The sequence below is a fragment of the Hippoglossus stenolepis genome, chromosome 21, assembly GCF_022539355.2.
Source record: "Hippoglossus stenolepis isolate QCI-W04-F060 chromosome 21, HSTE1.2, whole genome shotgun sequence".
Lineage (NCBI taxonomy): Eukaryota > Metazoa > Chordata > Actinopteri > Pleuronectiformes > Pleuronectidae > Hippoglossus > Hippoglossus stenolepis.
This window is the reverse complement of record NC_061503.1, coordinates 9,976,237-10,003,192: the sequence shown is the minus strand read 5'-3', so window position 1 is coordinate 10,003,192 and position 26,956 is coordinate 9,976,237. Positions and strand designations below refer to the sequence as shown.

At 43.9% G+C, this 26,956-nt stretch overlaps 1 protein-coding gene across 1 annotated transcript in view; it reads left to right on the top strand.

The window, feature by feature from the left end:
• The window catches only part of ntn2 (netrin 2), a 48,620-nt gene extending 22,512 nt beyond the window's left edge, over positions 1-26,108 (top strand). The window contains 6 exon segments of the mRNA XM_035146363.2: positions 7,641-7,829; positions 13,754-13,813; positions 13,816-13,902; positions 16,477-16,530; positions 21,570-21,644; positions 21,745-26,108. Of these exon segments, the coding sequence (XP_035002254.2) occupies positions 7,641-7,829; positions 13,754-13,813; positions 13,816-13,902; positions 16,477-16,530; positions 21,570-21,644; positions 21,745-22,130 (851 nt within the window). The 3' untranslated portion in view covers positions 22,131-26,108.
• The last annotated feature ends 848 nt before the right edge of the window (positions 26,109-26,956 follow it).

Genomic DNA, 26,956 nt, shown 5'->3' with positions numbered 1-26,956 from the left:
TTTACAAAAGAATTGCAGGAATCTTACAAAAGAAAGAATCAAATCACCCTTGACTGATGAGACTGATCAACAGATGTGTGACAAATTAAATCGGCTAAGATAAATATCAGTTTTCTGCTCCGCTTGTGCAAACGGTTGTACTGTATAATGTCAAGGGAAATAAAGACACTGATTAACTCCTCTGGGAAATCTCTAATTGGTTTTGGAGACTTTGAATTTTCATAAAGGAACAGACAGGAAGAGTCTGTTATTTACTTGCATTGTGGGAATTGTAGGGTCCAAGAATTTTTAGTAGACTATTTGGGATATTTTCCCCCAATAGCTGTTTCATCAATTGTGACTCTTTTTTTAAACATTCAAAATAAGTAGAAAAGGTGTGAGGCCACATTGAGCTGCCAGAACAGCTTCAGTTCCCCTGGAAAAAGACGTCTACAAGTTATTGGAAGACGTCTGACGGGATGATCATTATTGCTTAAAACAGGGGTGGGGAACCTTTTTTTCCTATCAAGGGCCTTTTCAATTTTATAACATCCTTTGTGGGCCATACTAAATTATTGAACACATATATCACGCTAAGCTCTCGAAGGTGATGGCTGGAACTGCTGCTCTTTGGCGAGGTGTCTGATTTCAGATGATGATGAGGTTTCTGCTCAGCTCGCTCACCTCAAAACAATAAAGGCTAATTTATGATCAACGATATATATGTATACAGAAACGGACGGAGCCTCCTGGTTCTGTTCGGACACAGATACACAGATGGATGAAAACAGGCAAAGAGCGCAGTACCACCTGAAATCGTAGGAGGCAGTGTAGCTAATTCTTCAGAGGACATGAACTTGAGACAAGGTAGCAACTTCATCTTCGACATGTTGCGATGTATTTTACGGCCACACAGGACACAACGCAGGGGCTTTCGCTTCTTACTTAAGAGATTCATTATCACAACCTCTTCCATTGTTGTTGTCAGAAACTCTCGACTCTGTGCTGCCCTCTATTGGATGTATTGATTAGCAACCATGTGAATGTAAAAGCGCGCATGGAAATATGTGGGCTGTCACAGTTGCATTGTTTGAAACACACATGTCTCTTTTCGTACATAAAGGTATCATGAGCTATAAAACTGAATTTTTATTTTTGTGAAAGCTGCTTTCTGTGCACAAACTCCACCAAAGAGCGTTAACTTGTCCTCACAAATCTCACACTTTAGGTTTCCAGCTGTAATGACCTCCAGATTGACATTTTTCATCACAGTGTACACACCTCAAGCCCTTTACTTCAACAAAAATAATAATTTTGTCCATTTCTCTTGGAAAGCGAAACATTCTGCATCTTCTTTTCTTTTTTTGACAGTCACAATGGTGGTTATCAGCGATGACATGTAACAGTTTGACCTGACAGCTCTTCAGCCAAAATGGAGCAACCTGAAATATGTATTTGTCTTTTATTACAGAAACTAATAATTGCTGTCATTAGAACATTTGTAGTATTTCTAAATGGATTTTTTTGTATTCATGAGTTTCCTTGCGGAGCCGGGAGGCTGCAGGTTTCTTGGTTTATTTCTAGGTTACTTGGTTTGAAAGGATCTCATCAGACCATATATCTCAACAGACCATTTAAAACATATGGTTTGTATAATTTTCATTGTCATCCAACTATTTATTTGGATGAAACTCATCTGTTACAAAATGCCAGGTACGCTGCAGATACAGCCAAAAAAACTTTCACTGCCTAGTTCTGGGATAACCATCATCAGTCCAGACCACTTTGACTTTTTATGCATTCGCATGCAAGCCTGCATCCCAACCTGAGAATACTATAGTAGAACATATTACCCCACTCCCACCATTTCTACTGCCATCTCTGGCCACAGTGGTGTATGTATTCCATCTGTCACTTTCTATTTCTAAACCTGCACAGGCATCACATGTATCCCCAAGAGTAGACCTCATGGTTGCCAAGAGTCATGGCAAAAGTGAATCTGTTTTTTAGCTCAGTTGGTCCTGATTCTTCATGATAATTTGATTGCACAGCGGTCGTCTGCTTCTTCTCCTGTGCTCAGGACTGCAGACTGTGGAGGGGGAAAAAAAGATCAACTGAGACAGACAGAGAGTAAAGGCAAACGGCGGGACAGAGATAACAATGTTTAGATGTGGGGAAGTGAAGTGGACCAGAGAGAGTGGGAACAGAGCTCAGGACTCAACTCTCCACTGACACAAGGCCCCCCAAACTGGCAACCCTCCAGCCTAATCTCGTTAAAATCTCTCCCTGCCTGATGCCATCCAGAGAGAGAAGGAGACATGGAGGAAGAGATGGACAGCAGAAAAAGGGTGGGGAAGGAATCGAGGAGAAAGAGGGACAGTCAACCAGTCAGACTATTTGAGATAGGGTCTCATGAAAGTGAAGTGAGAGGAGAGAGGAAGAGAGAAGGAGGCTTAGGGGAGGGGTGGGAGAGGAATTAAGGGGACTCTCAGTTCAAAAGGGCCCCCAAGAGCTGGCTCTTAAGCCCACGGCGTGAGGCTAACCGCAGAAACCAGTGGAGGGAGGGGAGCTCTGGGACGTGGTGTCAGAGCTAAAAGTGAAAGATACATCTGTGTGGACGAGAAGGAAAGAGCAAGTGGGGCTGGAGTGGCTCGGTTGCAAAAGAGGTAGAAGCATAGCACGGCCCATGTACTTCACACAGCGGGGCGACTGGAGTTGTAGGTTCCTGTTAGTTTTCAGCTTGGAGTTCTTAAATCTTTGTCTCAGCTTGTTGTCCACAGCTCATTACAGTGCACAGACCCAGCGGCCTTTACATCTGTTTATGTCTCAGCTCTGTTGAACTTTTTCTTGGATCTTTCGTTACTTGATCTTTGTCGTTTTGTGAGCAGTTACTGCCTCTTGAAGCGGCCGTCTCTGGTGTGTGTATGTGTGTGCATAAATGTGTGTGAGTATGTGTGTTTTTGTCGATGCTCTACACTGCCTTGGCTCTAATGAGGAGCTAATTAACCGGGTGTTCCCCGGTGCCCTGAGCAGGTGGCTGGAGCAGCCAGGCGGAACTCAGCCCAAACACACACACACAGACACACACACAGACACACACCATAGACACACACACACATGCTGGCAGGGGCCCATATAGCTGAGCCTGTTGGATCGGGCAGAGAGGGCACCCAAGGAGGGGCTACAGCAGGTCTGGACTGTGGCCTGGGCCAAGGGGGGCAAGGTACTGGTGGGAGAGCAGCCTACCAGTTTTCAAGGACCAATTTTAGCCATGGGATTTGGGTTTTGCACAGGCATCCAAAATCAATTGGCTGTGCTTACTGGCTTGGCTTCGGTCGAGCTGAAGGAAAAATGAGGTTAGATTTATCCCTGACATATGGAGGGGAGCAGAGAGGCTGTGCACGCCACAAACACCCTCGCATTTTATTTGTTGAGCGCAGTCTTTACGGGCCAATTTGTCAAAGCACGCTTGACAGAACAGTCTGTGGGCTTGTTCAGGGTGCATGGACTTGTTGAGGTACCTGTTATGAAAGGTGTGGTGTTCTTCTGTCAGTGTACTTCAGCAGAAATATTCTATACTTTCTTGTATTCAGAGATGTAAGTAGCACCCTAGATCACTCTGTGTGTAGATGAAAATATTTACTGGAGCAGTTTTATACCAAAAATTGAATTTGGCACTTTTATTCTAGATGACAAAGTGGTGAAACAATCCTCTTGTCTAATATTTTCCTCGGGTTTCATCCTCCTATCCCTCCAACCTCTCTCAGCATCCCTCTGTTTGCCAAGCCCGTAGCTCATGTTTGTTGTTCGATTTCCACGACAACGCGAGGAACCAGCTTTACGCATCCTTGAATTGGACACTGACCCGTACCCTCAATGATCACAGTGTCTTCGCCGACTTCCACCCACAGAACTCCTTCCCACGCCAGAAAAAAAATCTCTATTTTCTCCAGCAACAGATAAAGAATTAGTGAGTGTGTGTTTTTTTTGCGGAGGCTTTGATGTGTTAATGAATTGAAAAATGGCCTTCAACGGCGTTCATTTATCCCCGCTGAGCCTAATTTGGGTGGGGTGGGGGGGGCGAAATGGTGGGCGGTGGTGGGGGTGGCAGGTTTTTGGGGGGTGCACAGGCACTTCAAAACAAACCCATAAACATTCCAGGATCCTTGGGCAGCTGCAGCTCCGAGCTGGAGTTAACTGCACGCAGCATGTACACCAGCGAAAACACACAGGATACACACACAAACACCTAGTTGAGGTCATCAGAAAATTAGTTTTTGTCATTTATTAGACTTGGATCACACGTTTATCTTAATAGTCTCCTGCTCTTGTGACTTCGGCAGACATTTCCATTCACGTTATTCTTTTCCTGCCCGGAAACGATTCTCCCATTTGTCTTGAAAAGTCTGTCTGTTGTTCAAGTCCTTCCCAGTCGTCCCAGATACATATGTTAAACCATTTAAAGGTTCAATTCTGCAGCTCTCGCCACTTTCTCCACACTTGAACATATCCTCCCCTACCTTTTGACTTTGTTGGCCGATCTTGTTGCCTCGCAGTAAATCGAGAGGATGCCGTAGGAAGGGCCACTGGTTCTTTAACTGGGGGAGAAAATGTGATCCACCGCTTTCATGTTCCGCTACAAGGTGTTAATGGACACAAGTGCTCACAGCTGTGTGTGTTTGAGACGCTTGATCATAATCAAGCCACCCAACACCCGCCGGCAGCTCCAGCCACTCACCGGAGCGGGTGTGTTTTTTGTCACATTCCCCTCAGAAGAAGTCAGATAGGCTGTTTAGTCGTCAACACGTAGCAACACACTAGATACAGACACAGAAACACTATAACACTGTATCACGATGACTTCAAAAGATACATCAGTTTTAAACGATTTAACCACAACTGCCCGCATACTTTTTATGCCTCCTTTTCATTAGCCTGGTTGTTAAGCAAAACATCCACTAGAGGGAGCGCAGAGTCGAGAGTTTTGGCGAACAACAATGGCGATGGTGAAGGAGGCTGTGATAACGTAGCTAAGAAAGAGACAAAAGCGTCCGTTTGTTGATCAGACAAAGTAACATACAGACGCCGCTCTGCTGCAAATTTGCGATGGTTCCGCTCTTCCGTTTGTCTGTTTTGTCTGTTTTGTCCCTATCCGTAAAGCTTTAAGAAGACTAGCACGAATACAGACGAAATTAATGCAGGGTACGGACAGAAGGCTCAGTCTGTTTTGTCGGATGTTGAGGATAAATTAGTCTTAAGATAGTGAGTTATTTTAACTCACTCTAATTGCAGGTTTCCCTCACTGTCATCTAGACACTCTCTAGGTTCAAATATAGGTCAAAGGTCAAACCTCATCTAGGGCTCACAGATCCATGGGAGCAAACCAAAAGATCCAGCTTTGTTTCTATATAAATATACATAAAACAGTATTTCATTAACTACAGGATTCCATACAAATTGGGCTGTATAATAACCAGATGGAATTGGGAAACAGTCTGGGAATGTGCTCCCCCCTTTTTTTTTTTCCAGGGTCGCAACCAGGGAAAAGCAGGCCTCTTTCTCAACCTGGTGCCAGGCTTCCCTTTCAGGGTGGATGGAGATCTCATATCATTCAGTGCCCACATATAGTACACATGACTGGACACTGGTAGCCAAAGGATTCTCCTCCTGGGAAAGAACCATCACACTCCCATTTGTGCTAAAAAGCTAATTTATCTTTGTACTGATCATTGAGCTTCACTTAACTGCAGAACTGACCTTGACCTCAACAGAGAAGTGAGAACACTCGAGCCTCAAGGTGTCGGCTAACGAGGAATTTTTACATGGTTTTCAAATATTACATATTTTTGTTGTCTGGTATGCCGCTACTGCGAGCCCAGTAAATCTTTCATAAAAGACACCCTTCAAAGCTAAAATACGAAAATGCCTCTCAAGTAAAATATGTGAATGTGCTGACTAACTACTGTTCCTCTCATTTTTGATCAGTACAAATAACAGAATCTAATACTGCATGAATATGTCAAATAAATATGGTACACCCTGCAGCCAGTTAGCTAAGCTCTAGCCTGACCCTTCAAAGGTAATAAAATCTGCTTAGAAGCTCCCCAAGTATAAAAACGATGGGCGGTTAGGAGCTAGCAACTGGGAACTCACCTTGACGTCACCCCCAGTTTGGGAACTGCCGTTGAAGTAAGCATCTTCTGAGGAGTGGGGGGTAAGCACCTGAGTGAGAGCCCAAACCTGCAGTCTGCACCTATTGGATGATACCAGCTGTCAGTCACATGGTATCCACGCCCCACGCCTGGATCCAGACTGCCGAATGCCTATTAATGGCCGCTGCTTTACAGAATCGTGAACCTTGATCAAGAGATAGAAAACAGTTAAAACAGCTTGACACAATTTCACTCTGTGACTAAGCACATGGACGAGACACTAAAGCCAGAACATGTGCAACGCATGAGAATTTAAAATATCTCAATCAATATTGTCAGATTGGGATTTTTTCATTCTAATACAATGTAACTGCCAAGAACAATGTTCTATGTTGCCCACAAAGCCACACATATAGAAACACACATAAAAGCAGCCCCCACCCCCTCAGTCCCTCCAGCAATCTGTCTTTACTTATTCCCATTGTTGTGTCTCACTCTATTCCAAACATCCATTGTTAGTGAAATCCATTTTCTCAAACACATTCCCATCGGATTAAAGTTAATTTATATCACCCTCTGTTGTTATCCCCTAATAATCTTCTTTTGCCATAGCTGTTGACATTTTTGGTCAAACAGCTCAGGCTGTTGTTTACTCCTCTCTAATTTATCTGGGGGTAACTTTGAACTGGAACTGAGCTCCACAGCAAGCGTCATTGAAGCATCGGCCAAGTCTTCAGGTCCCAGGTCTGACTCTGATTTAACCAGAAGAGACTCCGGATCAAACTCTATTAAACAAACAAGCCGGGCAGGTTCCTCATTATACTCCTCCAATGTAAATCCCACATGTAGAGAGTGAACAGAGTTTATCAATAATGTCAAAGCTGGTGAATGTGGTCATATATGCAGGAGTCCCTGAAAAGACTGGTGAGCCGAGGAGACTTCAAGGAACCAGTTGGATTTCAAGCGGAACTCGCAGAGACTGTGAAGAGATATAACCTCACTTCACTTGTCCCATATATTCTGGCTCGCCTCATTTAGAAGACAGCTAGCTCGAGCCCACTCCTTTATCTGAATCCATCCCGTTTTTAATAGATCTTCAGAGCCTTTTACTCATCAGCGATTCATGAAATTAATGTCTCTCTTTCCAGTGATTAATAACTAATGGGCTGAGAGGAGCTGAATTCATTAATTATGAAATGGAGAAAATGAGCTCTGCAAATATCACTTTTGATTGATGAGTTCTGGAAGAGCAGCCAAGCACACAGCCGCATTGTAGATTATAAACTAATCCTACTTTACTGGAAAATCTCTCCCTGCTCTTTATGTGGTAGTACGCATATGTTTTACTGTAATTCACACTCCACGTGAATGTTTCATGCTGGCTAACTTGCGTTTGTACTCTGTTAGATAAACACTGTGCACATATTGTAAACTTTTACATTTCTCCCACTCACCTTCGCTGATGCAATCCCGCAATTGTCAATGTTAACTTTCCTCTCCCCTCCGCAGCGTGTAACTGTAACCTTCACGCCCGTCGCTGTCGATTCAACATGGAGCTGTACAAGCTGTCGGGGAGGAAGAGCGGAGGAGTGTGTATGAACTGCCGCCACAACACTGCGGGACGCCACTGCCACTACTGCAAGGAGGGCTTTTACAGAGACATGGCCAGGCCCATCACTCACCGACGAGCATGCAAAGGTGAGTCCCACAAGATGTTACACACTTGAGCGCAGTATTGTGCAGGACGCACATCAATGCATTGGCTTTGATGTGTGTTCATTTAACTGTGGATTTTATTTCCTGTGTACTTGCATTGCACTGATAGCCAGCATAGCACGTTTGAGCGAATTGCTATGTTGTGTGTCCAAATCATAAAACATTGATTGTTTTTATTACTATGGTTTTGCTAGCACCGATTATCAAGCAGATCCATCGTCAAGTGCTAACACAAATGCACACGTGAATCCAGCGTTAGTGCTTTGAGTTTTGTCAATACGTAACATTTTGAGGGGGTATTGGTAAGATTTTTTAATTAATGCTGAGTAATTTAGCTAAATACCTCTTTGAAATCACTTGCAGTTAAGCTGTAGACGGGCTGGTCGATAGAATTAGCTGCTAGCTCCATGACTTCAAATTTTCCAAAGGCAACCATAGACTGCATATAAAGATGGCCGACATGACTGCTCCTCAAAAGTAAAGCCAAAGTTTCTCGATTGCCCCCTGGTGGCTGGCTGCAGTATAGGTCATGGACCAAAATAAAAACAAAAACTAAGTAGGCCTACACGTCAAATACTTTTTTCTCAAGGATGGTTTCTGTGATATAGTTAATTCTTATCACATTGGTGTATGTGCAGGTGCCCTTTTCCCAGTAAGTTTGGTTTTAATGAGTTATTTGATGCTATAAAAACGGATTTTAAACGTTACGACCTACAGCTGAGACTGACTCAGAGGAAGTGGAGCTGCGTCATCCATCTTTATACACAGTCCACGGTTATTAACGACTTTACAAACAGTAATAACTATCCAGTTCTTCTTCTGCTGTCAGAAACATAGAGCACAAGTATTTTTCTCGGAAAGTATTACCAACCCCTCTATGTTTACAATAACAAATTTAAAACCTGCTCGTGGACGAGAAACACTTTTGTGTTGTATCAATCAGTATTAGAGTAGCAAAATGAATATTTATTTATGTGAGACTGTCAGAGATTATTACTTTAAGCGCAGTTTGACTTTCAATTTGGCGACAGACTGTGCTAAATGTTTACAACACGTCCAAACAACAGCAGAGTGAGATGTCCCAACCTGACTAATACCCGTGTAATCATGTCATTTCGCAGAAAGTGTAAAAGGAGTTACCGGTTGTGATTGGAAACATACATGGTCGTGGTAACTTTCAATAAAAATATCAGCATGTCTCACTTGACATACCAGAGCACAGAGAAACAAATTGATACCGAGCCTGAAGCATTTCTGGACGCTCCCCCAAATGTTTCCCCATACACCACACACCACATAATATTATCACTTAACCGAGGCATTTCTCATGGAAAATGTATTTTACCCCTTTTATTATTTCACATTTGCAGTGAATATTTTTCAGCCTGATATTATGCTGGAAGCATTTCGCTCCTCTCCCTGGACTCAATAATAACACGAGTTTCCTGTACTTGTTGCTCAGGAAAATATTCAAATCAATAGCAGAGAGGGAGTGTTCTTCATCCTGTTGATCCCGATGAAGGTAAAAAAAAAAAAATCACTTCCAGAAGTTTGAAAAAAACCAGCATCGGTTCGAGCTGCCAAACCCTTACAGCCGTGAAGATCTTTTGCCCGAAATTTCATGGCGAGAATCTCCCCCTGGCTTCCTCTCAGTTTTCCCTCTGCAGCCGACCCAAGCTGTAACCCAACACCGGGAGGCTTTCAAATGGCATGATATCAAGCCGCAGTTGCCCATGTTAGTTGCACTGAGATGTCGAGCCATTCATCACATAATGGCAAGAGCTCCACTATGACTTGGTCACATACCTCAAAACTGAAGTCATCTGACCTGTTACTGCACCGAAACACTGAGTGAAAGAGATCCGCCTTAATCCTGACACGAGATCAGCCCTGAGACGTGTGCAAATTGTTCCCTCATCTTCCATTTCCTGCAATACCTGGACGTGCGGTGCTTTCACACAAATGCCCCCGACACAACAATGTGTCCTTATCAAAGCCCAGAGATCAGGTGGTAAACAGTTTATCACCCTCTTGCACAAAGGGCCCAGATGTGACGGAAATGAAAGTTGAAAAAGCCTCTGCAGAGCGGCTGACTCAATGATTGATCAGAGCAATTCCGCAGCCTTATAGGAGCCGTCATTTTCCTTTGCCTCAGCCCTCACGCCCTTTGTTCATCTCCATGTCCCATGATTGGTTTATAACCACCCTCTCATCTTCCGCCTCGACTCCTGCCTTCTCCCGACGTGACTCACCACTTTTAAAACTTTTGACTTTTTTTCTCTTCCCCTGGATTTTCTTTTCAGGCCCTGATTTTTGCTCCCCTCCATGTTTTATCTCCATGTGTCAGGGTCAAGATACAGGTCAGAGGTGGGCTATGGCTAAAGGGGGTGAGTCTCACCTCTGAAATGGAGTTACGACAATAAAACACAGGTGTTTTCCGAGGCCGAGACAGGGGTGCGGAGGGCTGGGGGGGGGGGTTGTGCAGCTCCAAGAGGATGAATGGGCCATGTCTGTTTCTAATCAAACCTGCTTTAGCTGAGTGTCAGTGCACAATCTGAGGAGAACACAAAGAGGAGAAACCACCTCAGTCCCTGCCTCTGTCACCTCCACCACTTAACCTCCTGAGTGCACCAAACACACTCTCCATCTTCCTGGGTCAGTACCAATGTCCCAATTCTAAGTGAATCCGCAGGGCTCCAGGTCTGCAGCTCAAATCTCCATTGTTGTTTCAGAAAGTCCTTATAAAAAAGAGTTTGAAGCCAAATCATTTTTTCTTGAAACACAGTTCAGATCAAATGGACTTGTGGCTTCTACAGCAGCATATAACATTGTTTTAAAATGTCATAGCTTAAGTCTACCGTGCAGGGTTACAATATTGTGGCTGATAATCAAAATCTACATTCAGAACATATTACTTCCGGGAACCACGCTGCTGGATTTTATAGCAGCATAAAGATGTGATCCAAATTACACAATGTTTGAATTTAATCTGAGATGTGGAGCAGCTGTATTGACAGCTTGAGTTTAACAGTCCTTCAACAAAGTGTTATTACCTTAAATAACAAAATAATGCATACATCTATTATAAAAAACATCTCTCCAACCAATAAAATATTAACGATTGTATTTATTTTCTCAATGAACTAGACATTAATCACTGTAAAATGATGTGTTTTCTTCCAAAAGTAGACTGCAAATAACACAATCCTTTGCAAATGTGGAAACTGCCAAATAACTGCAGACAAAGAGCAGTCCCTGCAAGTACTTAAGCCCATGTGCACACACAGACTCGCACAAAGCAACACACATCAGTTAAACGGCGCAAACGCCTGTCAAAGGACTACAAATCCCAACACGGTGCCTGTCAAGTCTGCAGTCGCACAGGCTTGAAAAGTCATCAACATCTGAGGACGTTTTTACTGCTTCTTAACTGGCCCGAGCCCCTGCACATAAAACTTCAGGACTCCCCCAACCCCACACCACCCTCCACCGTCCTGCCCCTCACAGCCCCTTCGGATCTGGTGTTTGCTGCTTGTTTACTGAAAGACGTGGACATTCACCGCAAATCTAAAATTGTGAAGGGGACGCGCGAAATGTCTACCATCACTCCCGTCTTTGTTCAATTCTGCCCGGATCGCGTGGGTCGTCTGTGCTGCTCCGAGATCAGACGGGAAACAATGGCTTATCGTTCCTCCTGCTGTGCCACGTCTTGACAGGCATGACAGACCAACACCAGACTCATATCAGACGGATCGAATAACAGGGGGTTTATCCCACATGTGCGCTTTAACATTGAACACATCATCGCACGGGCAAAAGTAAACCACAAATCAAATACGTTTGAGATTATTTAATTATGACAAATCTAGCTTGTTTACTTTCAGACCCAACTAATCAGCTGGGTTTCATTATGAAGTCTTAAGACGTAAACTCCAGGAATGCCACAGATTCCCAAAACGCAGCAGCAGGGAACAAAAGGCAGGTCCATCTGGGGCTGATGAATGAGGGTAAGGGGTGTGGAGGTGAGGATACGTATGTGACGTGGTTGGCACAGAGTGGCAGACAGATGGTCCGGAGACCCTTTCTGACATGACCTCTGGCCTCCATCTCAATCCAGCGTCTCACCCTGCCAAATGCAGATGTGTCCTCCCCTCTAGGTCGGTCAGGAACGCTCACCAAGTGTCAGCGGAGCTTGAGTTTCCTGGTTCGGGCCTGCGTGACTGAAATGGTGGGGATTTTGCACGCTAAGGCATCAGATTTACGTCTCCCTGCACAGCTTCAAACAGAGCGCGGCCACTTTGACACCTGTGGACCGGTTGGCCTTGCCCGGAAAAGGCAAACATGTTTCTGAAGATCTGAGCTGCGGCTAATCCCCCCCCCCAACCCCTCCACCCTGCTGCCAGATGCACACGATCACTCCTGGGTCAGTTTTGGGGCGTTTAAACCCTCCCGTCACCCAGTCAACAGGTGGTAAGGTCCTCTGGCTTTCCTCTGTTTTTAGCGGCTAAAGAAAATGTCCCGACACAAGTAAACACATTCACAGTTCCTTCAAGTGGTGGGAAGAAACTGTGGCATGTTGGCAGCTGCCTCTCTCTCTGGCAAGCTCTTCAACAAACTGTTGGGTTACAGGGTTTTCCCCCCACCAAGTGTAATTTTGGCCTTTCTTGTCTTTTCTTGATAAGCTCGGACGATTAGAGCGATCACGTTACAGTCTCATCGCTTTACATTTGCTTTAGTAATTTCGCACGAGGCCATGACTGTTTTCCAAAGAATAAGATTGAAATTAGGGAGAGGCAGAAGGTTCAACTTAACTTTCACAGTTGTTTGCTCTATTTTTGTAGAGACTGCTCCAGAAGAAGTGTTTTCACTGTGTGTCCCGGAGGCGTTTGTCTTCCTGTCAAATGTTAATAATAATAGCAATAATTTAATTTATAGAGCGCTTATTAAACACAAAGTACAAAGTGCTGCACAACAAGAAATGAAATGGTTAAAATATAGAAGGAAGTGCCTCATATATCAATAATAATGGTGATAATGATAGATAGAGATAGAGGCAATAATAACGTGGCAACACCAAGTAAATACAGGAATATTTAATATGTTAAGTATGTGTTTATATCTTTAAGACGAAATGTGTTTTTCTAATAGCATCAGTTTGGTTGAATTCACTATGTTTTTGCAGTTGAGCTCACCAGAGGCTCTGTTTGGAATATACTGAAGCACTGTGTCTCCTACTCTCTCGTCTTCTCGTCTTTGACGCTCTCAGATATGCTCTCTCGCTCTGATTCTCTCTTGCATCTTGTAAAACTTTTCAGGTTTCAGACCAGCGCCCCAGCTCTCTCTAATTTAACAGCTCTTAAAACTCAAAAAACCTCACAACGCTTAAGGTGGCTTGAATAAATCGCCGAGAACCAGCAAAACTTATAAAAGTCTCGGCAAAGCGAGGCGACCGGAGCGTTGTTTGTTGCTGTTGGCATTCGCCGGGCATCGACTGAACTTTGGGGAAGTGATGAAACGGCACAGAGCGTGTGTCACCAGGCGGTGCTCACAGCTTTAGGAGAGCGGAAACAAGCAAAGAGCAGCCTGCCTTTATGGGTCCCCTGACAGTGATGCACTACATGCACCACCCCATTCACCTGAGCATCTCTCTGTTGTTTTACCTGTCCCCTGCTCTCTTCTACTTTCACACATGAGTTCTCTCTCTCTTTCACACAAACAGATATACATGCTGTGCTTTCAGTGTTTCTCCTTGCAAAGAACAGGGGAATAAAGAGCACAGATGCAGATTTGAATGCATGGGAGCTTGCATGTCCTCAGCCATTCAGTCCTAATGCATTTTACAAGATTCTACTTAATATCCTCAATTATTTAATTGATTATGAATTTATTTTCTCCCCCCACCCCAGCCTGTGACTGCCACCCTGTGGGCGCAGCAGGCAAGACGTGCAACCAGACGACTGGACAGTGCCCTGCAAGGATGGCGTCACCGGCATCACCCGCAACCGCTGCGCCAAGGGCTACCAGCAGAGTCGCTCACCTGTGGCCCCCTGCATCAGTGAGTGACTCAAAAACATACACACACACACACACACACACACACACACACACACACAGTAAAACTAAGTACTTTACTTGCTTTTAAATATACTTAAAGTTTTATTAGTAAAAGTACATGCCTACTGTAGCCCATTATTCAATGCATCATTACGGCTGAGTCTCGGCGATGCCCTCTTTTACATGCACTTTTCAGCGTTATATTACCCGTCCGTACAGATTACTTTTAGAAATATTTAAAAAACTAAATAAACTATGTGAACATGTAACTCAATACATTGTTACAATGTAGTGGAGTAGAAAGTACAGATATTTGCTGATGTAGTGGAGTACAAGTGAAAAGTACCAGAGTAAATATAGCTACATAATAAAATACTTAAGAAAAGTACCAGTAACCAAGTAAATGTACTTTGTTACATCTCACCACAGCACAGCACAGAGTTACAGCAGAGTAGTGGACGGCTCTAACAGCAGCTCATACCCAAACTATGGAAATTGAGACACATAATTGAAAGCACACGTCCCTGTAGCCTGAAGTCGTTCTGGCCTCCTGACAGGCACACCCAACCCGATCTCTGCTCTGCATATACAGGACATGTGTTCTGTGGGTTTGCACGGCCACTGAAAATGAAATGATAATGTCACTGAGAACTCCCCAGAACATGCACAAGCAGAGGGCCGAGATCGGACTGTGACAGAGAAAAGAGTGAGGGGGTGAAGGGGAATCTTTCTCAGAGTTCTTGTTGGTCATTGTTCCACTTGCTGTCAACAGTGTGTCATGCGGTGTGTGTGTGTGTGTGTGTGTGTGTGTGTGTGTGTGTGTGTGTGTGTGTGTGTGCTTGCTTGCTTGTACTGTAGTAGCTGTAGTTTGCATGCAGGCCACACAGCTTTTTAATTTCCTGTGACAAGCGTGTGTGTGTGAGCGTGCATGTCAGTTGCGAAACTAGCCAGTGCCCCGCCACATGCATGCATAATAGAGGGTAACTTTCCACCACACTGTGTGCCAGGCGGTACGGGCACACATTGCGCTCACAAGACAAACCTCAACCAAAGCCACCACCGTGCCGCCCAGCGCCGTACCAAGCTCTGTCACACCGTGCCACATGGTGTCATGTCGTTTCTCTCACATGCGGCTCCGGAGCAGATGGCGGAGAGGTGAGCAGGAGAAAACAATGGTCACGGACAGCAGACCCCGCTTATTTGAATAGCGCTGAACCGTCTAGTGAGAACAAGAAGAATTGTGTATGCGCTTTTTACGTACATTAACGCACATTTGCATCCTTTGCAAAGAGAGTTAATGAAAACTGTGTGTGTGTCAATATGGCCTCATTGTGAGCTTCTTACCACCTATTGAGGCTCCTGGACCCCAAGACAGAAGACACAATCATTAAGCAGCCAATTAGTATGATGGCAGCAGCCCTCATCTGAATGATCCTTTCATCATCTGTCTGTCTTCACAAGATGTGGCCATGAGGGCACACAGACTCAAAGTGGCTTCTAGCAGCTGCGCTTCCCTTCAAAACGCTTCGTGCCCTCGTTTGTTTTTGTTGGCAAGGGTGTCCATAATTTCAGGGAGACAACTGCTGCTTCTTTTTTTTTTTTGGCCTCACCACCCCTCCCACCTCAAACCCTCAATCTCCAAATCCAATCAAAGGCAGATCCTCCGGGTGGATCCTTAAGCCGGCGCTCCACTAACTCTGTTTAGGGTAAAGGCAGAGGGCCTGTTGTCAGCATTAGCATTTGTATTGGAAAGTTGCATACGATTAGGAGAGTGGTCCTGGAGGAATTCCACAAGGCACTTTTTAGTGTAGCCAGCGGGCAAAGCAAGGGAGGGCTGCATCTGTCTCAAGATGATCCAAGCAAAATTGCCCCCTTGCCATCTGTCCGTCTGTCTATACATGCTTGCATGGAGATTACACATCAGTGTTAACCCAGCAACTGTTGGCGGAGGACAAGGCTAATCCAGTGCAGCCACCTTTCCTTTTTAAATCTGTGTCAATCAAAGAAATGTGTGGCGCGTCTACTAAGTTTGACTCGAAACTTGAATTTGGTTCTCTGGCGTCCATTATTCTTTCCACTTATAGCGTCTCATGATCTTTCCATGCTCCAGAATGACAGTGAAACCGCCACATTAGTCAGTGGAATGCATGATTTATTTTAGCCTGTCTTCCCTCTCACCACCAATAAGTATCCCTGTCACTCTGTCAATGTTTATCTAGCATGTCTGTCTGCAACGCCCCATGTGTTTTCATGTGCGTTGTCGACGTATGTCACAATCCAAACCTACTGTAAGACAACCCTGGTATTTTCTCATATTGGGGCGAAGACACTTCTACTTCTCCTCAATACTTAGCTTACCCTGTGTATTTTGTTTTCAGGCAAATTCATATTTACACAAAACCATCTTATACCCCCGTCTTTGGAGTTGCTTTTAATGAATTCTGATGCACTTCATTTCCTTCACCACACATGCACTTTTGGCCGACACTGAGCCATGTCACTCAGACTGCACTTGAAAGGTATGGATTTACATTTAACCAGTGAAATAACTTTGAATTTCTCGTGTGTGTTTCAGAAATCCCAGTGGCCAACCCCACAGCTGTGGTGAGCAGCACAGAGGAACCAGCAGGTTAGTCCCCGCTCTCTGAACCTCACCCATGAGCACCGCCGCTTTATGAGAGGAACAAAAACATAATTTTTTTATATTTCTGGACTTGACTTTTAAGGTGTGGGATAAATATTAATGGAGGGCGGGTCCCCCTTCTTTTGAAGCTGTGCGAGAGAGACATAGTGCACTGGGGCCCGGCAGAATTTTTCCATTGTCTTAAAAACCTGTGTCCTTGGCACAGTTTCCCCGACCGCTCACCTCAAGTTAGTGGAACCTCGCTGTGCTCAAAATATGGCTGCGACTTAAAGCCAAGGCCAGCGATAGGCAGCAGAGGTGATTAGTTACAGTTTAAACGGGGCATATAGTGGAAGGGAGAGTTTTGAGGCGTGAAAAGAGCGTTGGCAAATGACTGGGGGGAAATTTGCTCAGTCTCTCCCTCCAACTCTCCAATTTAGGCTCCGGTCAATTACCCTACCCTTATTTTTCATTCTGCGGCTATTCGGTTTCAGTAGTGGTGTTGATTTGGAAATGTTGATTCATTAGTAAGTTAATAACCATATATCATCACTCAGGCTCCAGATTGTACCCCCCACTTTGCTTCTCATACTCCACTGCACAATAGTTTCATAGTTTTTATATCATTTCTCTTCTATAAATACATAGTCTGTCTGAAAAGTCACTGTAAAAGACTTTTGACTAATGGACCTCTTACTATTCAAAGGTGAAATACTGTGCAGTTAAAAGGGTCTGACTGAAAGGGTTCCAATATTTGTAATAGCTGATAGTTAATTTGAAATCCAAACTTGGTTACATAGTCAAAGAATCACACAAAAACTACAGAAAAATACTAAATCTAATGCTATAAAATGAAATAAATTGACATTATTTGCATTTTGGCAAGAGTTAGACGAGAAGATAGATACGTACATGGCTACACGTTAAATGTTGCTATGCTAAGCTAGCCAGTTGACATAGTACGAAGACTGGAAACAGAAATAGTCGATCACTAAAACCACCATAAAGCCACAAACAAGATGTAACTTCAAATGTAGTGAGCTTTAAAGGTGCTGGTGATGGGTTTTGAGCCAGACTAGCTGCTAAGCTAACTAGCTGTATCCTCTATAACTTCAAATTTACCGTACACAACACTGTTAATTGATTGTTTGTTAACTTATAATGTGACGCTATAGACTGTAGAACAGGGTGTCTCTACTTCTTCTCACTATCCAGAAATGAAGGATACGAATAATGCTATCTTATTTTTGAGCCAGAGTCTGCGCAGTAGCAAATTTGGGATAAAGCCGCAGAATCGAGGTCCTGTTGATACACATGCTTGACTAGTTGTGAGTAAGTCTCAGTTGTCAATCATGTTTCACCCATTTTTATAGCATTAAATTACTAATTAAAACTAAGATAACCAGAAAAATTGCATGCGAACAAACACCAGTGTGATAAGAACTCCCAAAGATCAACCAACCTTGAGAATAATTTATTTAACAATATACTTTGACTTTTTCGTTTGGTTCATGTCCCTTCCATTAACATGGGGGAGGTGGGATTTATGACTAATACTGCAGCCAGCCACCAGGGGGAGAATGAGATGCTTTGGCTTCACTTTTGACGAGCTGTCATGTCACCTATCTTTATATACAGTTTATGGTGGACTTTCATAAGTGGAGGATGCTGTTCAAACAGTTCATGAATGACAATATAGTAAAGCACAGATGTAATAAAATGAAATGGTTTAAATGAAAAAGGTATAATTGTTGACATCAAACACTAAAATGTCTTTATATCTGTTATATTTCATAATATAATGTCATTTAAAGTGTTGCCTTAACAAATAACTTTCCAGAATATCTAAATATCCCTTTAAAGATTAGTAGATACTGATAGAGATGTTCTCATATTTGTAGATTCCTTCCTCATTTGTGACTTCTTATTTGTGTTCTGTTCTCATTACTTGGGGCTGAGGATCTTTTTGGGGAAAAGACATTGCACAGTCCAGCCCACTCTTGTGTTTAATACTTCCCTGGGAAAATCCTACAGGGTCCTTGGAACACAAGAGACGCTGATCGCCAATTCCCCTCAGGCTTTACTAAACAGACCAGAGCATTTCCCCCATCTTTCTCCTTCCTAAACTACCATAGAACGAGCGTCACCATCGCAGACCTAGGGCCCTAAAATGTTTTTTGTGGAAGGGGCGGTGGATGCAATTTGTCCTTGTCATGGCAGAGTGAAAGGGGCTCAAGGGAACTAGGGCGTCTCGAGCCCTGGAGCCAATTGTGCGTGGTTTTAGTGGGCCGGTCTTCTGGGTCAGTGGGCGATTCACAGAGCTTTTCCAGGTGAACAGCCAGCAGTAAGTGACTCTTCATGGGAAAACACAGACGGTCCCCCAGTCAGTGTTTCACCACTGGTGTATACCTCCAGGCCTGCCACTGTATACCACATACATAGGAACACACACACACACACACACACACACACACACACACACACACACACACACACACACACACACACTATGGCAGTGATCTAATGAAAGCCATACACATCCCATAGAAATGCATGCCTGTCACAGTTGCATGCACCCTTACATGATAATGATCTGCACATGAAACCACAAGCTCACTGTAATGAAAAAGACCTTTAGCAATACAATCATCACATCATGCATTCAAAGTAAATAATGTACAACACGCACGCACGCACACACACACACACACACACACACACACACACACACACACACACACACACACACACACACACATGCACAGGCACACATCCATCCACACTCACAACTCGTCATCTGTCCACATCTACACCTTCGCTCATTGATTTTGTTGACATCAACACCAGGTTATTGGAAGCTGCTGTCTGTTCTCTCGTTCTCCTCTTTCTTTTCTATTCTTTTCTGTTCTTTCCTTTTCTTGTCTCTCCTCTGTCAGACTAGCAAAATCTCAAGTGCTCTGATACACATCCAAGCCTTCTGGACATTTTTATTGGGCTCCTTGGGCCTCTGTTTTGTGCTCCTGCGCTCCCGCCATTGCTTTATCCGTCCTTTGCCACCAAAAAAATGGTTCATGCAACCCAGAAATCATAATTTCTCTCCCTTACGACCATTTTTTTTTCTAATTGGGACATTTCATGTCCAGCAATTTTATTTGGTTTGCTTTGGAGAGCAATGTGACTGAATGGTTTTCCTTTTGAAGGCAATGAGAGGCCTGACCGCAGATACGAGTCCAGTGAGCAGCATGTGGCTTTTCAGTTTCACGCCCTGACATTCCAAGTGAGCAGCGCGGTCAGCTTCTCATGTCCTCTGACTAAAATATGATGGAAACCGACCTTTCATATTTTTTTTCTTTGACTTTGTGTTCTCCTCATAGTTTTGTAATTGAAATAAGTGGATCCAAAATTCTAAGGTTCATAAAACCCAGTGGCATCCAGTCAAGTACAGTAGAGCCGTGCTAATGATCAACAGCGTGTCTGTCTTTCTTGTCACGGCTCCAGAAGCTGTAACCATGAGAACGATTTCAGAAAACACACTGCAATGCTTTTAAATTTTTTATCAGGGATTTTCGTCAGAGATTTTAAACATGAGCACTTTCATCTGTCTTTGAAAGTTCATTGAATTTAGCGTGTCGCCTTTGTTCCACTGTTTCCTCTGCTCTCAGCTCATGGAAAACAGTTTCGTGATCCCAGAGAATCAAAGCTTTCTAAATGTTGAGATGACAAAATAAATATTTCGCCGTCATGAGAAAGCAAAGCAGGAGAAATAATTACATGCATGTGCTTTCAAGACTCAGGCCTTCAAAGGGTTTTACTATCGGAATTAACTTATCTCCTACTTTCATGGTTTATTGAAACCGTTTTTCAAGTCATAAAAATTTCATTCAGTTATTGTTGTTTTCGTCGGTTTCAGGTAAATGTTGAGTCTGGAGAGGATGTAGCTTTTAAATCCTCGACTAGGAAATAGGACAGAATTGTTTCCAGTGCAGCCGGCCCACGCTGCGGCCCAACTTTGCTTGAAGAACGGCCAGCTTGAAAAAGATGCATGCAGTTATTGATGACTAATCCAAACCAAGGCTGGGTTTAAGAGTCAGTCAAGGAGGGATCTGAGAATGATCACTCAGCCAAGACGTCCATTTTAACTGTCACAATCATAATTGTAACACCTCATCACTGGCAGCTCCACCTATGAATGGTCAGCGGAGGTCATCTGTCCAATGTGTGGTCTCAGTCGTCACGCTGGCAGCCAGGGCCTATTCACATCCATCCAACCATGACCTGCTCCTATAACGCTCTGTCTTTACTCAAGACTGCTGAAAACATGTCAAACTGAACACTTTTGCTCCTCTGGTATGTTTCACTGGTCTCCCAGCACCCGGCTGTTTTAGGGGTTTGATGTGTGATTTGTTAGAAGTTGTATTTTAGCTCACAAAAACTTAACCAAGCACATCATCATCAATCCTGCTCCAGTTTCCTGTAGATATATGATAATAAATGATAGACGTTGCTGTAATGCATACATCTTCATGTGTCGGCCTACTTGCTTGTGCTGAAACAAGTTGATTTACTGTTGTCAATGCGGTTGACTGTGTTTACTGGTGTGTTCACAGGACATAACACTTGGTTACAGTCACTTTGTGTTGCTATATAATAGATTGACCATGACTCATAACACCACCCAGTGTTTCAAACCATCTTGGAACCTGCAGGCCAAATAGAACCAACGGTTTGGCCCGTCTCTATATCATGATATTCATATTTATTTGTATGTGCTCATTTTCAAATCTGTGCTGAAACTAATCCCCCACATCATGAACCATTTGTATACCACACATCACCTATCCTCTCCTGCCCCTCGGCTGTTTCACAGTCGTATGTGTGTGTGTGGGGGGTAGGTAAGCGTGGGGGTAGGTAGGCTTGTCTCAGCCCCGTCTCCCAACACAGCATTTTTCTAATTTCCAGATAGAGACACTTCCACCAAAACTTGAGGGTGTAGTTGCATTTTAAGGAGCTAAAGGACTGAATGTTTGGTGTCTTTCTTCTTGCAGATTGTGAGTCCTATTGTAAACCAGTGAAGGGCAACCTGAAGATCAATATGAAGAAATATTGCAAGAAAGATTATGGTGAGAGAAAATAATTAGCTCAGCCGCAAGTAATAGATGCACTGTATTGTGAGTACGGATCTATACTGACAGTTTTATTTTTTTATGAATGTGTTCACAGCGGTCCAAGTGAACGTACTAGACATGGAGACCATTGGGGACTGGGCCAAGTTCTCCGTTAACGTGGTGTCGGTGTACAAGAGCCGCGGCGAGCCTCTGAAGCGAGGAGACAACATCCTGTGGGTACACATGAAGGACCTGGCCTGCAAATGCCCCAAGATCCAGATGAGCAAGCGGTTCTTGGTGATGGGCGGTAGCGACGGAGGAACGGGCCCAGGGGCGGGTCCAGGGGTTGGCACCGGGGGTGGTGCCACCAGCACGGGGGCGGAGCGACTGGGCCTGATGGCCGATAAGAACAGCCTGGTGATCCAGTGGAGGGATGTTTGGACGAGACGTCTGAGGAAGTTCCAGCGCAAAGAGAAGAAGGGGAAGTGCAGCAAAGCGTGATGAGAAAGCAGCGTCCATCCCTACCTCTTCCCCTCCTGTTGCCCACCTTCATGGACCCTGACCATCTCCCTCCCCTCCCCCATCACAGGAACACTGCGCATTACAAAGACTGCATGTACCCTCCCTGTTTTAAGGACTACATTTGTGTATATTGTATAATTATTTTCCTTTTTATTTTTCAAGGTTTGTCTTTGTTATGTCACTCGTCTTTTCGTCCATTGGTTTGCCTTAAAAAGGGACCATTAAAAAGGGTATGAAGTGTAGTCAAAAGCAGACGCCATTCCCTCCTCCAGTGACGACAGCGGTAATGTCCACTCGTCCCCCAACTACGATCTCTCAACGCAGATCTCTACGAACTCTGTCACGTCTTCTGTCACCTTGTTTCAGCTGTCACACATAAGACTTCACACTCACGTTTGCATACTCCGGAGGATTTTATTGAACAGTTGAAGTTTGTCACTTCAGAGACGGACTAATATCAGCGACAAGATCAGCGGCACACGCTCAGCTCGGCGGCCTCACGTTTCTTTGTTGAAACAAACTCGACTCGGATCATTAGAAGCTGGTGCACCTGACAATTTTTCAACATTTGCTGTTAGAATGTTCATAAAATGGGCCTTTACCGGCTCCAGGTGTCTGATGTAACTTATACGGACTGTACCTACATGAAAGAAACACTCTTGTCCCCGTGAGGAACCAAGGGCTCCCTTTTGTAGGGACGTTTTCCACAGCAAACCTCAGTCACACCACCACTGCTGCTGCCACCGGACATTCCTCACAATATAAACATGTATTTGATGCAACTGCTCAAAACAGAGTTTATATTCTTCGTGTGGCTATTTGTTATCACATCCATACACCAGCCATATTTTTATTTGAAAATATAGCTTGTTTCATTTTAAAGCAGAACAAAACTTGTTGGCATGTGTGAGTCATATTCCCGGCCTCTAGAGCTGAGCATCTAGTCCCTCTCATGAGTGCTTTATAAACTAATGTATCACCGACATGATTCATTGCCTGTCACTTTTTTTCTGGAAGAAAGATTAAGCGGTGTGGACAAATGGCTGGAATTTCAGAACAATACCAATATTTCATTTCCGAGGAGACTTTTCGCTTTATGGGTTATGTCTTCCGCTGGGTAGTGGCCTCCCAGATGTTGCTGTGTGGCCACTGTCATTACTTTTGTCTTTACATGTCTGAACATTTTTTTTTTTTCATGTGTCTAGAGACTGGCAGGCTTTTGTTTGCCAAAATAAGAGATTGAAACGAGAGTTCCTTTTCATGCAGTAAAACGAAAACAAAGTTGCATAAACAACACAGTCGTGTTTTCCTCGAGCATATTTTGACAAAATGAATGAGGCTGGAAAAGTTTTAAGTGCTCGCTGATTGTATTATGACATGAGAAGGTCATATTTCATTCCTCATGTGCTTTGTTATGTTTGCATGTTTGCGGTTTTTTGCTGGTCCATCAAAAACGTACAGTTAGCAGAGCAAGAACCAAACCGACATGAGCATCGAGATCCAAAGGAAAACTTCCCGGGTCATCTTTCCCCCGACTTGCTTACCCAAACGAAGTCCCAGTCATCCTTTACCAAATAAGCATAGTCCGTTTTTTAATCCAATTAGGAGACTATGAAAGTCGGGACTAACGAAAACCACAGAGACCCGTCTGGTGGCTCTTAAGCTTTTCTATCTGCCTGTAAAGCACATTTCAATTTATTTAAATAGAGAACAAGATAAACACACAGTTCTGAGGGGCACATCAAACTAGCGTAGCAGTGAGTGTGCCGACAGGCATGTCATGCTAGCTAGTGGTTACGCTCCTTTGGTTGCGGCGGTATGTTTGGTTTGTCACTCGTCCAGAAGTGTCTCTCCTCTGTGTCAGCCACCATCCTCCCCAAACTCCCTGTTTAACCCATTGTGCATGTTTTGTATTCAGCGTCTTAGAGAAATGACAGAATGAGGCTGCCAGATCTCCTCAGTGGTTAACTGTACTGCACTGTAGTTCATGTTTTCACGTCTCATGTGAATGTACGTCAAACTGTGAAGAACACACTCACTCACAAAATGTATGGTCTGATTGTAAGTGTTCATGAAATAATGTCGCCAAGCCTAAGAATGTGGACACCATGACAGTGGATGATGTTATAAACTATGAACAGTGTTTGATTTTGCTCAAATGATTATCTGTCTGTCTTATGATGACATTTTAAAGAAGACATATTCTGCTCATATTCAGATTCATAATTTGAATTTGGGTTCTTACTTGAAATGTTCAGAAAAAGCATAACTTTCCTAATTTTCCTTGACTTTGCAGCCTCTGTCTGAAACTCTTGGTTTTAGCTCCTATCTCTTTAAGGCGGCTCTTCTGATGATGTGATTGGCCAACCGCTTCCAGCGCGTGTAGGAAATGTGTATCGCTTTACTTTGCCTTGCCAGGGGGTGTGCCAGATTATCTGCTATGCATGCATTATATAAATGACATCAGAATGATGCAGAAGTATCAGACCACTGACAAGGCATTACATAAATTTGGTTTTCTTTCGCGTAGAGCAGCTCCCTTAACTTTTCAGACTTTTTACATTCACAAAAAAACATTTATATCACACTCGAGAAAAGAAAAACTGAAAAAGCACAAAACATCTCCTTTAATATTCCAATCCAAAAAACAACCTGTAACCAAAATGACATCATCCTGATTTCTGGTGTATGACAAAAAAAATACAGCCAAAAAAGGATAAAACTAGCATTGAAGTTCTGACACGATTCCCACCGACGGATTTGAACAAAAATGCAGAACCAAATTTTTGTGATGGCTGTCCGCAGTGGCCTGTCGGACAGGTGGTGTCTCCTGGCCCTGGTATGTGAGCATGGCGTGACACACTATGATGGATGGGCAAATTATGTGACCGTGAGGCCTCTCTGGCCCTCGACTCCATAAGCGCATAACACGCTGTCCTTGAATCTGGACTCTCTTTCACAAAATCCATCTTTACTTCCTATTAGCTCGTCGTTTCCCTTCTCTCCAATAACACTTTCTGAATGGTGGACTTAAGATAAGAGGTAAGAGTGAGCCAGATGTTGGGGGAGTGGAAGTGTAGTCTTGTGAAAGCTATTTAGCGAGCCTCATAGGGTGAGCCCTCTTGTTGTTTTACGTTAACAAGCCTGGCAGCTTGGCAGTGGAACTGAGGCCATAACTGCTTCACTTTGTTCCCCCCCCCCACCCCCTTGCAGCATTTATGACATTCACAGGTGTGTGTTTGAGTGTGTCTCTAATTAACCAACCCAAGTAAACAAGTGATGTGCACATAAAAGTGCAGAGAGGTGGGAGAGCTCTCATGATAAAGGATTATTATTTACATGTTCCTGCTCTGATTCATATTCTCTTTCCGTTTCACTTCCATCTACATCCCCGCTCGTTTTAATACGTCTCGACATGTTTTTAAAGTTGTAAATATGTACTGAACTGCCTCTGCCATTCATGTTGTCTTTTTGTAAGTGGTCACTCGGCCTGGGACGGCTCACGTGTATGGATGTACAAACCAGATGATGTTCTATGGATGTAGAAACCAGAAACATATGCTTTTGTGATCACGACCAGAAGATGTGGTTCAGATATTACACAGAATGTATTCCCCCTTTTGGTTTTATGTTTTCTCCAGACAACAGCCGCCCCAAACTGTAAATGACTTTGAGAAGATTCGAGGGGGGAAAAAAAATGTGACAGGGGCTGATCGGACGCTCTGCTTTTCCCAGAGAGGTGCAGACATGAACTGACACAACAACCCAACACCCTCTGTTACATTAATGCCCGGGAATAACGCTCCACTCACACAGAGGGATTGTTCCCTCAGCTCAGCTCAGCCCTGCTCTTCACTTCCTTATTATATCCGAGGCTTCCTTGTACATTTTCCTTTGAGGCAATGAACCACTGACTTTTTAATCTAAATGGTAAAAAAATAAATTATTAGTTAATGAGCTGTGTGTCGTGTTGATCATCTGTCTCTCCAATAGCCGTCATTTGCCCGGGCTGCGGAAACGATATCAAATTGATATGTGTGTATTTCTCATTGGAAAGTATGCTCTCATACAGTGGGTGTGTTTCCACTCACAGCGGCTGGACTGGGGTTTGAATGGAATGGAGGGGGGGGGCACATTGGGTATATCAGCTCCTCTCCTATATGAACGGAGCACAAGAGCCAAAGCTCTGTAAATAAACAGTGAGGCACACACCACTTGAATATGTACCTCACCTCCGAGGAAACCCAACTCCCGAGTCAGGTCCGAGGCAGGAAACCCCTTACTGCCCCCCGACCCCTCACTCATGATCACCCCACACACACCCCCTCAGCTCTCTCCGTGTCTCCCCACCCTCAAATCAAACGGCACCACCCTCCAGAAGGTAAATTACAGGAAAGTGACCATTTATCATCACTCTCCTAAGGGATGGCCATCAAGGCTTGGAGAATAGAGGCTGCTGATAATGTTATGGAAACACACACACACACACACACACACACACACACACACAAACATGTACAACATTACATACGTCTCTGCATCAATCACATCAATCCCAGCTTGCCGTTCCTGTCCACTTCCCATTACGATGAAAGAGCTTAATGACCGAATGGACAGTGGAAATCCAGAGTTATGGCCCTATGACAGATCCAGCTACAGTAATGGAGTCAACCTTTGGGCTCAGTCTAAGTGAGAATCCACTCTTCTCTATGAAGATTGTCAGACTGATGGAAGATTGTGACTGTCAGAGACATCTGGTTGTGTCTCTTTCAATCTCCCTCTCTGTCTGTCTGACTTCTTCCTTT